The 16,480-nt window shown below is 44.9% G+C and overlaps 1 protein-coding gene across 5 annotated transcripts in view; it reads left to right on the top strand.

The window, feature by feature from the left end:
- Nucleotides 1-3,045: 3,045 nt before the first annotated feature.
- The window catches only part of actn4 (actinin, alpha 4), a 53,563-nt gene continuing 40,128 nt past the window's right edge, over nt 3,046-16,480 (top strand). For 3 of the 5 annotated variants that reach the window (XM_072392052.1, XM_072392050.1, XM_072392049.1), the window contains exon 1: nt 3,046-3,447. In XM_072392052.1, coding sequence (XP_072248153.1) covers nt 3,322-3,447 — 126 coding nt within the window. In that variant the 5' untranslated portion in view covers nt 3,046-3,321. The remainder of the gene's footprint in view (nt 3,448-16,480) is intronic. The other 2 variants (XM_072392053.1, XM_072392051.1) reach the window with 1 other exon arrangement.

Below are 16,480 nucleotides of genomic sequence, written 5' to 3'. Positions count from 1 at the left end.
TTCAGCATCACAGGAGGTTGAAACACAGGAAACTCTTTGATATTTGAACACACTTCAACAGTAATTCTTCTTTCTATCCAGTTGAGCAACTTCTGGAACCTCAGCATCTCATCTGCACCCTGAACTACTTTATGAACACATGTCCTTCGTTACTTTATGCATTTTGATAACTTTGCACTCTTCACCTTCATTGTAAAGATTCCTGGGAAACAAAAAGTTCCACACAATGATGTAAAGTTTCCAAAAAAACCCCCAGAAATAGTCCAAGAGCGAACAAGCATGGGCAGATGTAACTGGAAGGTGATGTGTTCAGCTCTGGGATGTAATGTTTGGTGGGACTCCTTTTTCTTCACCTGCACAGGGGGCGTAAATTTATCATGACACCGAGAGGCATGATAAAAACAATGTGAAATACAGCAGAACTTTCCTTTAAGTGTCACATTCAATAACAAGGTTCTCTCAATGTTACTTTACTGGGGCAGTTCTTTTATTTAAGTTCAATATACACACAGAGTCTCGTATAAATTTCATTAAAAATATTAATTATCTATATGACGAGCAGTTAAATGCAGTTTCAGATGTCTTCATCTTCTATATTTACAAGTCAAAATACATTTTTATAACTGTAAAATCACATATTTGGGGTGGTTTTTCTGTTTTGAAATCTAAATTTGAAATGATGTCCTCTTTTATTTCCAGGATGTTCATTTTTCATTTATTGTGAAGAAAGTAATTATTAAACATACACAACTGGAGACCATGGCATAGTTTCTACTCATAAAAAAGACATTTTTGAATCAGAAAGGATCATTTTGGATGAAAATAATGTCACAGATGATCTCTGAAATGCTCACTTTGACCAAGAGGAACTGAATTAAGGATATGTTCAAAGTATATCCTGTTTGGCTGTTGAAGGAGACATATTATTATGTCCTTATCTCAGAAGTTGACACAAACTTTTCCTGGGGTTTTAATGAAATGAAAATACCACAGAGATACTGTCCATTAGCACATTTTTCGACCATGAATTTACGCCTCAGTTCACATTGACCTTTTTAAGGGAACGGAGTGACCCACAAACCCCACCCCAATCCCCTCATCTGCAGAATTTGCCTCTTTTGAGATGGTTAATACTCAATAAACCTTGTAGCTTATTGCTGTCAAATAAGAATGTATGCAGTTGATAGCCTGAGAGCTCAAACACACACCAAACTGATGGTTTTATACCCAAATATTTACATTTTTTATCATCAGCAGTGCTGCTACAGACTTTTGGTTTCTGATACTTATTTTAGGGCCAATCTCATTGCATTGAGCCGGCCCGAGTTGTTAAAACATCACAGAATATAACACCAGCTGACTGATTTATACTCCATTCAAAACTTATGCTGTTTTACTCCAGTCCTCTGAGTTTTAAATAGAATAACATTGGCTTGTGCGTACAAAGCTTTGCCACAAGTTTATTTTTGTGGTGGTGATTGAGTATGATGCTGCTTTAATGAACAAATGGGAAATCTGAGTGTCTGACTGGGAAGAGATTAAAGAATTCCAGTTAGAAATCAGATATGAAACACGGGACACAGCGTCCTGAGACGGTGTTTTGGAACCAAAGAGCAGACAGGAGAGCAGGATAAAAGTTCATTAGATTTATTAGCACACAGAGGATTAATGTAATAAAAATGCATTTTATTCCTTTTACAAATTAACACAGTTGGGGGAAAGCAGGTGAGTTTCTCCAGTCTTACACAAACTTTAACATAACACTTAAACTTTATTTTTAGGGATTTTCAGAAATTAAAACTTAATTTTGACTTGTAGAAAGGTTGAGATATGTTGTAGTATATTTAAACGGGTAATAGTGTTAATAAAGGTGTCTTTAATACTGTTCGGAGTACTTGAAAGTGGGGTTTGAGTCAGTCACAAAATGGCCTCTTCACCTTTTCAACTGAGTGTTCAATTGGATCATTTTGGCTATATTTGTCAGGGGTTTACTGTGAACAGGTCAAAAAATCCTCGATCGTGATCATATTCAGCCACATTTACCTGAAACAGCAACTAGAATATCTATGATTTTACTTTAAACTTCTACTCAACTACATTTTGGAGGTAAACGTTGTACATTAATCGGCTTTTACAGCTTCAGATTCAAATCACCATATAAAACATGCAAAATTTGTACAATTTGCATGTTAAGATTAAAACTACCTGTTAACACTTCCAGTATATTAACATGACTTTGTCCATGAAATTAGATGACTTTTATCGGATTTAATTAAAAGGTTTATGACTGTGGCGACCTCTTGAGTCCGAATTTGTTAGTTCTCACAAACTAAAGTGATTATGTGTTCCAGAAATCCTGAAAGTGTTCTTGAAAATTATTAATTTGTCCCTATTCTGCGACTTTTTTTGTGTGTATTCCTTTTTTTTCCAGAACAATTAACAATTTTAATCTTTTTAATCACTTTAGGTTTTTAACGCTTCATTGTTTCATCAGCTCAAGTATGACATGAATATTCATGAGCTGTCCGAACCAATAGAAGCTACTGGACGCGCAATTCCTGTCAAGTTAGAGAATAAAAGCGGAAGTATAAGGACGATGCCTTCAAAATAATAGTGTCACAGCTTGAGGGGTGAAAAGGGGATGATTTACACATTAAAGCTGCACAAGAAAGCACGCTCTGATCTTTGAAGATTATTCACAGTAAGTGCAAAATGAAGCTCCAGGTGTAAAAGTGGTCACGCACAGTTAATGTTTGAATCTTGTGATGTTGTGGGAATTTATTCTTACCCTGTGTTGTTTTGTTTGAAATTTTAGAAAATGAAGAAAAAGAAAATGAAAAGATAGAAAAACTGAGTACGAGGGAAGGGAAATTAAAAAACAAAAACAAAGTAAATGTGAGACATTACAGAGGCGTTCGGGTGAAAACGCTGATGTGGAGAAAAGTGGAGCTTTACTTTGAAAGGCGTAAGCGGAAGTTCCGCTCCTCGTTGCCCCCTGCTTGTCGGAGTGGGTGCAGCCCGTAGGAGCGGCCGGTTCCTCCTGCCAGCAGCCACACCGTTTACAGGGACAGCTTTTCTTCTCACAGCAGCAGTGGGATTTTCTGACTGCACACACCGGATATTCATCACATTAAAAAAAAAAAGCCTCTCACGGCTGGAAGCGGCGACAGAAGAAGAAGGACACTTTTCTGGGTCGCGTTTCCCTCCCCACCCCGCCTTGTCTGATTTGGGCCGTCTTCGCTTTCTCCGTTTTTATTTTTTATTTTGGAACATTTCCCCTGACGGTGTTCTCCGTGGCGCACTCGGGTTTCTTTTGCTGACATGGTAGATTATCACGCTGCCAATAACCAGTTGTCCGCCGGAGGTGTGCAGACCTACATGGAGCAGGAGAATGACTGGGACCGGGACCTGCTGCTGGACCCGGCCTGGGAGAAGCAGCAGAGGAAGGTAAGGCAGCCAGAGTCGGGCCCAGTTGGGCCGAGCGGAGCCGGGCTGAGGGGAGGCGGCGGCGGCGGGCTGAAAGAAAATGGCAGGGGTGGGATGGGATGAGGAGTGGAGGTCAGAGACCCAGCCAGGGCCTCGGGTTTGCTCCCTAAACCCCACAGCAGCTCCCGAGGCCCCTCTTTATCCTCCCAGCCTGGCTCTCCTCTGTGCATGAGAAAGTCTTGACTTGTGCGTGACATTAAAGCAGATTTCACTCTCTCAGAGGTGACATTTTCCTTCTCTGAGCGGAAGCAGGGCCCCACATTGTTTCAGAAAACCAAGCAGAGATTGTGCAGACATTTCGGGGCCATGATAACGTATCTCAGGGTGCCTTTTTGGCGGCTGTAGGGCGGGTTGGAGGCGGCTTGTCCCACTTCTCCGCCTGCCTGGGTGGCTGGTTGGAGGCCGATGAGACTGAGAGGCGAGGCGAGTTTCTGCAGCTCAGTGCTGGAAGCTCTGACCGATACCAGGGTGTCGAGAGCAGGCATTTGGGGGATTTAACTCTAAATCTGCCGTGATTCAGTCTGTCCACGTTGAATCGTGTCGTATTCAGGGTTAGTGGTGCCTTCTGTGGGAATTTAGCCTCTGAAACTCAGGGCCTGCTGGAGGAATTCCTCTCATGGTTAGCATCTTTCTGAACCCTTCAGAGCATTTCAGCTATGTTAAAACCAGCTATAAACCCAAAGCACACCTGAAACTGACTTTATCCTCATATTTTGGTGAAGAGGGGCCATGTTGAGCAGATTATTGGGGGACCTCAGCTCTACAAGTTGCTGTATTTGCACTCATTTCACTGATGACCCACTTTGCTGTCAGCTACAGTTTTACCACAGAACATGAAACCATTTTTATGCCCAATCATCAACCCACATGTAACCCTCCTGAGGGAGTGGACATACCGTCTAATGACGGATAATTTCAGGGAGTATTGTTCAGCACTGTGGAATGACTGCGTGGCTGGATGTCTGTCGTGCTTTTTAGTGGTGTGACAACATGCCGAGCATTGCCTCGTGCATTTGTAGCAGCATCATCACACATTCCTTGAGATCATCATCCTCCAACCCGGCGGGTTCGGTCCTTTCCTGGTACCTGGTTAGGCGATCTGTTTGTGTGCGGATCCCACGGGTCAAAGGTTATCCAGAATGAAAGTTTGAACCTACAAATGATTAACAGAGTGAGGCCGGTTGTACTAACCTGTGCCAAGGATCCTCCAATCAGCAGTCAAGCCTGAGCTGAGGGGAACCGAGAGCAAATTCCTGCGACGTGTGCGCGCTCACTGTGCCAGTTATTACGCAAAAGCGAGGAAATGTGTCCCGCAGGAATATCCATGGAGAGGTAACAGGTGTGGGAACATGTTCTTTAGCTGGGTGATGGGCCAGTCTGAAAGGTCAAAAACAGGAGTTGGACGGATGCACTCTGACTCTGAGTGAAACGAGAGAAGAAAGAGACAATAATGCAAATTATTTTCCTTAAGCTGGTCTTAAAGCGCATTTTTGGGGCTTGGTGATGAAAATATTTGCTCCATCACTGCTCGAGCCTCAAATATCAGATTAGAAGAAGACATTTATCTGCTGCCAGGCCTCCTCTTTCTTTGTGGCCCTTGTTATTTTGGTGTTTAAGGACTGGACAGTCATGGCATGACTCGGTCTTTTCAGGCAGAAGCAGAGTTTGTCCTTGCAGCGTGTCTCAGGTTTCAGCCACTGAGCAACATTTCTCAACACCCCACAGTTGCCGAGTCCAGTTAATTGCAGTTTATTATAGGCGAAGCTAGTCGCTTGCCAAACATGTCATTAAGTCTTTTTTTATTTTTCCACGCTGCTCAGGGATCCGCAGCACGTTCAAACTTGTCAAAGTGCGCAGTGACGCCACCAGAGGTTTCACTGGAGCCAGATGCAGCCTCTCGGTGACAGTTGGGCTGCGCTCATTTCTGGTGTCATGTGGCGGGAAGAAAGCACGGCGAGGTGGGCGGATGAGCTACCAAGGAAGGCTGTGGAGTACACAAGCCTGAGGGCACGGAACAGGCGGCGTCACCGGGACGGACTTACTGCTCCAGCGTGTCACTAAAAGAGTGCAGATGGTTAAAAACGTTCATGCAACTGGTGAAATTTAAGGTGAAAACTGAGCATGGCAACAGATCTTGGCTCATATCAAGTGTGTATAGATTTTCCTCTAAAAAACCCATGTGGTCACTGACGCTGGTGGCTATCTGCCTGTATTTTCCTACACTTTCATGCGTTTCCATCAGCATGTTTGGACTGCAGTGATTGTAACAGGGACACAGACTCCCCAGTTAGCTGAGACTAATGAAAGAGGGATTTGTAGTGGATGGCATGGTTTTCAGATTCATGTTATTTTATTTGTGCTCTTTTGCTGCCAGATAAATAATCCCATGGAACGTACACAGCCCATCTACTAAAACATGTTAAAAACCTCCAAATAATTACAGTAAAATGATTAAAGTCCTCCAGATCCACAAACCTGGACAAATAAGAGGGGAATAGAGTTGAATTAAGCCAGAATAAGACCGAATTAAAGCTAGGATATGTTCATTTCAGTTTGTTGGGGCTAAAAACCAACATCCAGAGGGAGGAAGTTGAAAATCCCAACGGAGAAGAAGGGAGTTATCATTTAAAGCAATTTGATTAGTTAAAATGTGTTGTTTACGCTTCACCTGCACGTACACACACTTATTTCTCTGTTGCTGGTTCAGCTGGGCGAGGTGTCAGTTTGTTCCTTCGCCAGCAGCTTTCACATGTTTTCCGCGTGCCTGGCTGGCAGAGCAAAGTTCACAGGCCCAGGTTGGTTCAGGTCGAGCTGCGAGTGACGCTCGGTCAGCATCCCTGTGTAGCAGCTGCGTTACAAGCTGCCAGAGCTGCTGTTTCTCCTCCCGTCTGCCTCGCTGTCCCAAAATGACATTCAGAAGAATGAGGGGAGCTGAAACGGCAGCAGGCAGTGGGCGATATGAGGCGGCCGACACGTTTGGAGCCGGGTGTGGCGGAGAAAGGAGGAACTATTTATCTGTTTAATTAGAAAAGTGAGTTGTTGGGCAGCTATCAGGGAGTTGTGGCCACTGATTGTGAAGCTTTGTCTGTAATCCTGTTAATTCTGTTTTCTCTGCCCCATGTGAACAGTAGGTCAGCTTAATCCCGATCACACAGTGATATGTGTTCATTGTGTTGCAGCCTCTGAATATGCTCCAGGCTTTATCTGCGCGGCCTGGATCGTCGGCTTAGACACCTGACATCAACCTTTATTAGATCAGTGGACTTACGAGACTGAACGTGATGAGAGAGGCCGGATATTTGATTGAATTGCTGTGATAATTAAGCAATTAGTTGATGGACATTTGTCATCTAAAGCCTCCATATGAGCCACGTGGATATTTTGAGTCTTTCTCTGACCTTTTTTAGGCTGCTAAATCTTAAATTTGAACAGGTAATGATAATAATCCTCAGTATCCATGTGCCTTTTCCCTGGCTGCCAGCTGATTCCAGGTCAGCTGTGGGAAGGCCCTCCGCCTCAGCTGACTGTGATCCAGAATCAGCCTGTGAGCCTAAACAACGAACCAGTCAGTCAAGCAGACAGCCGGCGAGAGGACAGAGCAGAGAGGAATGTAACCCCTCTCCCCCTTTTGTCTCTCCCTGTTCTGCCACTGGCTTTGCTGAGAGCACGCAGGGGGAGACATTCCTTTGGTGGCCTATTATAGCCTGTTGGGCTGGTGGGAGTGGGCTTTGGTTTGAAAGGGGGGCGGGGTGGCCTGTTTCTTCTTTTTTTTTTTCTTCTTCTTTTGCACGACAGGGGGAGAAGGCTTTTGTATGATTGCAGATGTGGTCCATGTGCTGTCCGCTGGGGAGGGAAACAAGAGTTTCCATCCGGTTCGATGTGGAGGAAGTCTTGGCGCCAAACGCAGCATATTTGTTTGCAGAAATGTTCTCAGACGCTGACTGATGGATTGCACTTTGGAGCCGTTTAGTTTGCCTCTGTTGCAGCCAGCGAGTTCAAAGTTCAGATCAGAGTTATCGAGCAAATGCAGCCAACTCGGGTGGAGAGGTTTGTGCTGCTCGTGGCGAGGTGTTTGTCTTTCTTTATGGTCTGTTTCCCTCCCACTTTCTTTGTGTGCGTCGTGTTTTTGGGGCAAAGAGGAGGACCGGCTTCGGCTGGATGTCATCTCGGGCTCAGTTTGTCTGACAACTCTCGTACTGACCGGCTGCCCACAAGCTCACATCCTGGCTGTTGTGCATAGCTATGAGGATTAGTAAAAAGCATTTCCCCCTGATGAATTGAAATTGGCAACAATAGAGACTAAGAATTTCCTCTTGGTCAGCTGCCAGAGTTCCTGTTGATGTTTGAAAAGAGCACTGACCTTTCTTAGCAGCTAATTTTTTTTGTATTCAACATTTTTGTCTCAAGTGCTCGGCTGGATTGGTGTGGTCTGAATGCACAAAGGTTAAAACCACTGAGAGGTTTTGATTAAAGAGTAAAATGCAACACGTTCTCTGACCTCAGCTGGTCAGATGTGAGGAAGTTCTGTGCATGTGGATCTCTCCGGTCCGGCCACAGGTTTCAGCTCCGGAGGCTGAAGGCCAACAGTTTCACCAGCCTGTCTGCATCCTGCTCTTTGTGTTTGTTTGTCAGCAGCAGAAGAAGACGTGTGTGTTCAGGTGTTTATGAGCATCTGCGTTTTGGGTTGGAGGGGGATGTCTGAAGCACCCCCCCCCCTCCCAGCACAGTTATCAGTTGATCTGTAGTTCCTCATGTTTGTGACAGAATATTTTCACCATCCGAGGTTCATTAAACATGTAGAGAAGTAAACTGAGGAACTTACTGATCGCTGTATGTTAATGAAGCAGAGCTGCAGTTTGCTTTTGGGTTCCTCGTGGAAGGATTGCAGTAATCTCACACCCCCTCTGCTTGTAGGTGTCTAATTGTGCGCCTGTCTTGGTGTTAACTGCCCTCACAGCAGCAGCATCTAAAGCAGCACCTTGGAGTCCATTTTTCTGAAATCTGGGTTGTCCAGAGCTGCTCTAAGGCTGTAGGATTATTGGCTGTGATTGAACTAAGATGGGAGCGCAGATATCAGTCCGAGTGGTGCATCCAGTAACCCGCCTGTGAAAAGCTCTGCTTCGTCCTGCATCTCTCGCCTGTCTCCATGGCTGCAGAGTGCAGATGGCGTTCAGATGTGAATCTGCAGCCTCTCTATTCTGAACAGCGGCGCTCTGCAGGGCTCTTATTTTTGGAAACAACACTTCAGAGCACCGCTGTCATCCTGCACCTGAGAGAGAGCAGCAGAGTTCGAATTCACTGAAAATTTCATCCGTTCGACATGAGTAGCAGAAACCCAGGCCGTCCCCGGCGGTTAGAAAGGAGGCAGATGCACGTGTGTGTGTGTGTGTTTCTAACGCCACTGACACTGTTTCTGTTTGGTGCGTCTTGTTAGAGGCAGGCGACAGGATGCATTTGTGTGTTATTTAGTTATTGCAGAACTGAACTTTTTGAACGGTTCCTTCCTTTTAATTCTCATTGTTTCACTCGGCTGTGAAATCAAAAACGCTTTAAAGCTTCTCCTTTATTTTCCATCTTAAACCATTAGTTTAATGCAGCTTCTGTTTACACACAAAGATGAACTTGTTATTTATTCAATTTTTTATCAGTGTAAATTTCTGTTTATTAGGGAGGGTATTTCTGTTCTGGTTTGACTTTTAACCACTGATATTCAAAGCTGCAGCTCTCCTTCTGACTTATCTCAGCTTCTGTAACAGTAACCTTTCAGTTATTGACATGTTTACGGTACAGTTGACCTAAACGCCTCTCGCTGTTACTGTGCCCTGCTGAGCTGCTCCATGTTACAACAGGACTTTTTATTAAATGATAATAATTATAATCCATCACTGGTCCAAAATCTAAAAACTTTCCAGGATGTTTTAAGCTGTAAACTCCGAGTGAAGCTCGTATTGTTGGTGGTGAAACGTACAGAACGTGCTCTGCGGACATCGACTTACTAATCAAACTCTTTTAGTATCGCCGACTCATCAGCTTGGATTTGAAAATGTTGTCTGGTGGTAAAACGCGCAGAACAAAATGTTTCTGCTGCCAATAAAAAGCATCTCAGCGTGGAACTGCCTCATCTCTGCACCCGGTCAGTGGGTTTGTGTTGTTCACATCGTCCTCGGTCGGCTCGTCCCCTGGAGGCGGCGTGGCCGAGCAGCGAGGACCACATCAGAGGTGTATGGGAAGGTGGCGAAAGCAGCGTCCATGCTCACTGAAAACAGGCTCTTCTATGGTTAAATCCTGATTAAATATCAAAGAGTTGAATAAAGACTGGAGTTCAGTTCCATGACAGGATTTAACAAACAAGTTGTTTTGTTTGTGATTCTTTAGAAGTAGGTCAAAACCTAAAAGCACACCTTGGTCTTTGAGTAATGTTGCTCTGTAGCTTAAAGCTCGTGGTTATCTGAATATATGGCCACACCTAGACAGGTTATTCTCCCTTTGGTGCGATAATGGAGACGGAGCACTGTGCACACACTTCATGTGAGTGTGGTAACAGAAAATGTGAGGATGGTGAAGCCTCTGGACACACGTGGGGAGGGTATGTTTATGGGATGGTAGCGCCTGATCAGACACGATCAAACCAGCATGGAACGAATACTCGATCATCTTCTGTTCAGCAGCAGACAGAAAGCTGCAAGTCGTTCCTGATCGCCATCACCTCAACTAAAACTCTTTACTCATCCACTTTAAAAATCCGTTTGTACACTGCTGTGTAACGTGTGGCTCCTAAGCAGGAGCTTTGTCAGTATTTTGACCATTTTACAGAAATGTTATGGTTTTTAAAGGCAGAATTTAGCAAAAGCAAAGAAAAGTGTGTTAATGTATCTCAAGTTGAGGCAATAAGTGGTGCTGAGAGATGGTTCACTGTATCATTAAGCATTTTTTCTAACTTTAAAACTGATTCGGAGCTTAAAAAGTGCAGTAAAATGTCATGTGAAAGACGATCAGGAGCTTTAACAACCTCCCTCCCGTACGAGTGGTGAGCGTTTGAGGCCTGAAAGTTCAGTTGATGTGGACAAATGTCCGCCTACAATATTTCGACCCGTAAACGGAGGCAGAGCTGAACTAAATCACCAGCTTTTAAAACAATCAGCACGGTTGCATTTACAGTTGAGTAGAGCTACAGTTGCAGCTTGACCTCCGTCCTTGTAACAGTTTGCAAGCACAGGAGTTATTCTCCAAAGTATTTCCAATAGTGAGTAAATGCTCGAGGCATTCTGCCTCCTCTAACTTTGATTTTACATGTAAGTCCAGCTGAGTTCCTGCACAGAACCTGTCTTTACCTTACCTGAATGGTGTTTTTGTCTTTGATTGTCAGTTCTAATTAGTCGTCTGACAACAGAAACAGAAAAATGTGTGAATTAGAGCAGCTTTGTTGGGACTTTGGCTGTATTAATATCCACTTACATTTGACTGTTTTTCCAGAAAGAGGCCTGACGTGTGGAGAACCGAGGACTGTTTGAGACTAATTTAGCGCGATTTATCTGGGTTTTTGTATGATTTTGACATGTTTCCCTGCAGTTTAAGTCTGATTTTGGTTGGTTAAACTTGTTGGTGAGTGGATGAGGGATGCAGCAAACAGACGAGTGTGTCTTTCCTCCTGGGCTGTCTCTGATTGCCTCTCTGAGCTCCTCTTGGATTATTTAACAGCTTTTAAACTGGGCCACTGGGCAAAGAGGTGAGGAGGCGAAGCCTACTGGGACACACATGCATGCAATAGTGTGTATTCGTGTATGTTGACCCTCACACTCTCTGCACTCATCTTGCTTTCTCTGAAAAATGCGTCAAACTCTACTGACGTCTCACATGTGCAGATGTGATGTTGGTCTGCAAAGTGTGGACTCTGTTTTTACACCTGAGGCAGAAAGCTCTCAGTGGGTCTTTGGTTGAGCTCGTGTTGGTTTCAGGGCACAGCAGAGCAGCATTAAATATTTACAGGCCTTCAGGTTCCTCTGCTCTTAAAGCGGGACGCTCTTCTCATCAGATAATCCTACGCAACACTTTCCCTCCGACTGTATTTATTCCTTCTTGCATTCCTCGATTCGCCTCTCTTTGCCAGTGTCGTTACGGCAACAGCCTCAGACAAAAGGCGGTAACTCGAGTCTGTGCTTCTATTTTCAGGATCTACCCGGTTTGTTTTTGGCCATTTGTGTTGCAACGCCAGATTGTTTTTCTGTGTGATTTTTAGCTCTGGGGCTTCTGTCTGTAACGTGGGGGGATGTATTGTGGTCAGGCAGCTCCAGCAGCAGCCCGGGGGCCTGCTCATAACTTCAGTCTGTTGCTTTGTTTTTATTTTCTGTTTTTTTTCTCCTTTATCTTGCATGGTGGGGGACTACAAGCCCAGAGCTTTTCCAGATAGACCACTTCTACCTTCACAAACGGGGGTTCTGGAGTGGGATTGGACTAAAGCAGGAGCTCATGTGAACATTTATGAATATTTACAGGCTGAAGATCTTCAATTGCCAACGTTAGGAAAACAAGAAACGGGCAAAAAAACCTGTTGTAAGTCCACATTTAGACTCGCGTGTTTGGGAGCTTTGGACAGATGAGTTATGAACACAGCAGCAACACAATAAAACTTCCTTTGGGTTTAAAAAGATGAAAAGGGAAGCAGGAGGTTGTTTTGATATTACCCATGGAAGATTGTTTGGTAACTATGATCTGCATGCTTTAGAAATCCCTTATTTAGCACCCAGAATAGAGAAATGTGTCTGAACCGAACAAATCCTGGCGTTTGATTGGAAGGCGAGCTGTAAAAACTAAATCTGAAGAATATGAAAATAAGATGAGTGGCGCTGCATCGCTGCGATGGGCCCTTGGGAGCTGTTGTAGTAGAAGAAAGAGGAAGGAAGGCTCTGAGGTTTCTGTGGTTTTCTGCTCCTTCCATGTTTCAAATATAAAATCACCACACATGCGAACATTCAAGCCAGTCATCTGAGTCAGAGCAGACTGATCAGTGTGTCACTCTATTCTATCCTAACTACAGCTGAATCAAAGTACAGAACAGGATTGATTGGTGTCCGGTTTGGTTTGAGCTATCGCCTGAAATGATTTGACGTTGTCTTTTTGCTCATTTTCACTCGTTTTATAAAGAAAACATCAGTGGAAATGGAGATAAAGTGCAGTAATAAGGTTGTTTGGTGCAAGGACGTGAAGCAACGGTGAATCACGTTTTCCAGCTGCTGCAGCAGGACAAAGTTGGAGCTCTCTGCTCCAGCGCTGAGCTCGATGTGTGTCAGGGAAGTCCTCCGCCATCAGCCACTACTATCCTGTCTGATCCAATCAAAGCTGGCCTGCAGGGGACTATTTAGCTACAAAGATTGCTCTGTTGGCTCCCCCCTTGACTCACAGCTCTGTGGTGAATGCACAATGACGAGCACAGACCCTGCAGTGGCTTCACAGCAGCTCAGTTTTCTGGTTTTTATACTGGCAGCGTTTCCTGCTCGGCTTGCCACCGCGGTATGAGCCCGTTTCTGTGCTCCGATGCTTTCTCGCCTCCTTGAAGGGTAATTTCGTTGACCGTCACGCACACGTGACTGCAGTGGTGCACCTTTGACAGGAGGAGGAGGGAAATCTTCCCGAGGAGAAAGATAAACTCAGAAATGCTCACAGTGTGCGTGGAGATAAAGGCTCAAGAGTTCGACTGGTTCATACTACGGACGCCATGCGCCGAGATGCATTTTAAACCTTCTAAAAATAAGATGCTGTAGTCTTACGTTGCCCGGCAACAGCCCTGAAGGGGAGAAGTGGTACTAATATAGCTGCTGTGACCAAACTCTGCTCGAACACTTCCTCAGTGAACCTTAAAACTGGTACAAATATCAAACTGATCCGCAGCTGTACGACCACAGAGTTTTATTTCAGTAGAAATGATGATTATTTGTGCTGAACCTCGGTAAAAGCTGAGCAGCCCGAGTGGAGCGACGAACGTCTCGATTCTTAGAAGAAAAGCGTTGAAGAAGTGTAGAAGTCAGCAGAGGCGTGAACCCGTCAGAGGAAGTTCAGCATTTCTCCATCTGATTCTTCTCCCTTCAATCCCCGGCAGGTGCTGCACACATCGGTGCACCTTTACTGAGGCGCGATGACCCTTAAAAATGACTGTATTTTTCTTCACTGGTTCTGACTCAATAAAATGACACGATAGCAAATAAATTTTCAATTGAATTAAGACATTTTGATCCGTTTGTTTTAAGGCATCCTAAAGAATGAATTTAAATGGCCCACACCAACACTTTTAGTGTTTTTCCATTAAAAACGGTCGGCTCAGGGAGGCTTTTATTCCAGTTTCAGTTTGTTTTCCTTTGCAGACAGACTGAAAGTGTTTAAGAGGATCACACTGTCACTGATTCACTGTCCACACGTCCTGGACTGCTCCATATACAGCACGAATGGAGGGGGATGTGGTGTAATATTAAAGTCATTTTAAAGGGATTACATCGATCTACACGGTGGTAGCTGTCCTGTACCCGGAGGGGCTCAGAGGGAGGTGGTGTGTTTACGACATTTAAGAGCCTCTGTCTGTGTTGGTATCTGGGGCACGAGGGTCACTGCATTAATATGTCAGGAGTGGATTTTTTCCTTTTGTTTTAAGCCAGAAAGGGTTAAACTGACTCATGGATGCACGACTCCGGGACGTTTGTCACAATTTAAGGTGTTTTATTGACTAATTAAAACTCTGTACGGCTTAAATAATTTCTGCTTTCACCATCAGACATCTGATCTGATCCTGTAACTTGTCTGTATAGCTGATATGACACTCAGCTGTTGATTGATGCCCATTTGCCTGCTGATTTGCCTTTGCATCCACTTCACTTAGTGTGTGTCTGTCTGTGTGTGTGAGAGAGAAACGGGGCCTTGGCCCATGAATCATAAAGCCATAAAGGGCAGGCTGAGCTCTGGAATGTGTGACAGAGCTGACTGAGGGGGTAGGTTTAGCCTCAGTGTGTGTGTGTGTGTGTGTGTGTGTGATGGTGTGTGTGTGTGTGTCGGTGTGTGTTGCACGGGTCATCAACAAGCGGAAACTCCAAGGAACAAACAATGTGCTACTCCTTGCACTGAGTCTGGACCCTCTGAGCTCCTGACCCGACGACTCGCGGCACCAGGAAGTCCATGAAGGCGGTTTAGACTCAAACTTCTCTCATATGAAGCTTGTTAAGTTAAAGTTGCACCACAGAGGCTTCTCTGACGTCGCTGGATGATTATTTCCTGGTTTTGTTAAAGCCTAAAATGTCTTGTTTCTGAAAATAAAAATGGTCAGGAAACGCACAGCACTGCATTATGCTGGGGGGGGGGGTTCTGCTGCTGGTGTTTCTGGTTCATTGTCGCGGGTCCCTGGGGCCTTAAAGGAAAATGAACCATCGTTTGTGATCTTCGTTACTTCTGTGGGTTGCAGGCTCAGACTAGTAAAAGCCTCCTGATGACACTAAGATTTCACAATTCTGCCAAAGAAAATCAGATTAGTTCATCTCACTGTGAACATGAACCTTTATTTCTTTCTTTCTGTTGAATATGAATAAAGTTTCACATGATAGTATTTTTCTTAACCTGTTGCGAGCGGCTGCACTCGGTCACATGTCGCTCCTGTTGTCCACTTTCTTCCATAGTCCCACGACTTTCTGAACCATTAAAAGACGAATCCTGTTTGCTGAAGCCACACAGATCGGGCTGAAGCTGGGTTTCCATCCAGTGGTGCAGTGGAGTGATGCACCACAGATCAGTACCGGGCCCATTTCCATGGACGGGTTGACCGTGAATAAACTAGGCTGTGTGCTGTGAACAGCTGCGGGCGACGCGGTCGCTAACTGTAAAGGAAATTTAGAAAATGCAGTTAAATCCAGTGAGACAAAACTGGTGAGAGGTTTGATTCAACGGGGTTTGTTGTGTTTGGTTATTCATGTCCGCGAGCACCAACTGCGGTAATAACTCGTCACGTGTGTAACGTGTTCTGTACTTCAGAGCTGATTCGAGTTCAGTGTTTCCCCCCCGGTGCTCCAGGACTCCATTAAGAAAGGGGCGAAAATCAGTCTTCACTCACTCAGTTTGGTTAATTTATCATGAGTTTTAAATTAGGCAGCAGCACAAACAGGGTTATATTTGACTCAAGCAGAAACCCAGATACACTCAGGGTATTAGCACCGAACTGGAGGTGAGGCGTGCCGACACGCCCTTCTGGTTTGACCCGAGCCTTCTTGGATTGGCAGGATGTCGGTGTTGTTCAGCAGCAGCTCTTTTCAGTCATCAAACTCTTAATTTTGAGCGTCTGCTCGCCTGTTTCCTCTCTATTTGTTTCTGCTCCTTGGTAGGAAGCAGAGGGGGAGAAGGAGGTGTGTGTGTTGGTGTCCTTTTCCACATTCCTGTGCTTGAGTGCGCGCACACACACACACACACACACACACACACACACACTGGAAAGGACATGGGCGCAGTCAGGTAACTTTAAAGGCTCGTTATCAAACCCAAAGTGTGTATTTTAGTTTGATTTCTGACTCCTTGCGTGTTCATTGTGCTTGTGTGTGTCGGAGGGGGTGCACCTTGCTGCCTTCTTACATCACCATTGTTGCCGTGACAGCCACTTAGATGCGTTACCTTATAAGGTAAAACCGAGCAGGGCGGGCGGGCGGAAAGAGGGAGGGGCAGGAAGAGCCTGTTACTGTGACAGTGATGCTGCCGGGCGACTGGGCCGGCCTGCAACTCCTGTTTGACCGCATTCTCTCAGGCACACTCTCTCAGCTATGAGTCTTCTTTTTTATTTCCTCTTCTTCTTTATCCTTTCCCCCCGAGTCGCATGACTTAGCATCTTTGATATGTTGTCTTCGTCTTTTGTCACCTTTGTCGTCTTTCTGTCTCTGAGGTGTGTTTCCGTCATACCTTCAGAAGCTTGTGAGCAACAAAAGAAACCCAAGTATGAAGGTTTATAGTTGTTGAAGCGCCAGGCTTCTCATACCAC

This window comes from Leuresthes tenuis, unplaced genomic scaffold (genome assembly GCF_036924035.1).
Source record: "Leuresthes tenuis unplaced genomic scaffold, fLeuTen1.0.hap1 SCAF_9, whole genome shotgun sequence".
Lineage (NCBI taxonomy): Eukaryota > Metazoa > Chordata > Actinopteri > Atheriniformes > Atherinopsidae > Leuresthes > Leuresthes tenuis.
Note: the sequence above shows the minus strand (reverse complement) of the source record. Positions and strands in the feature narration are given on the sequence as shown.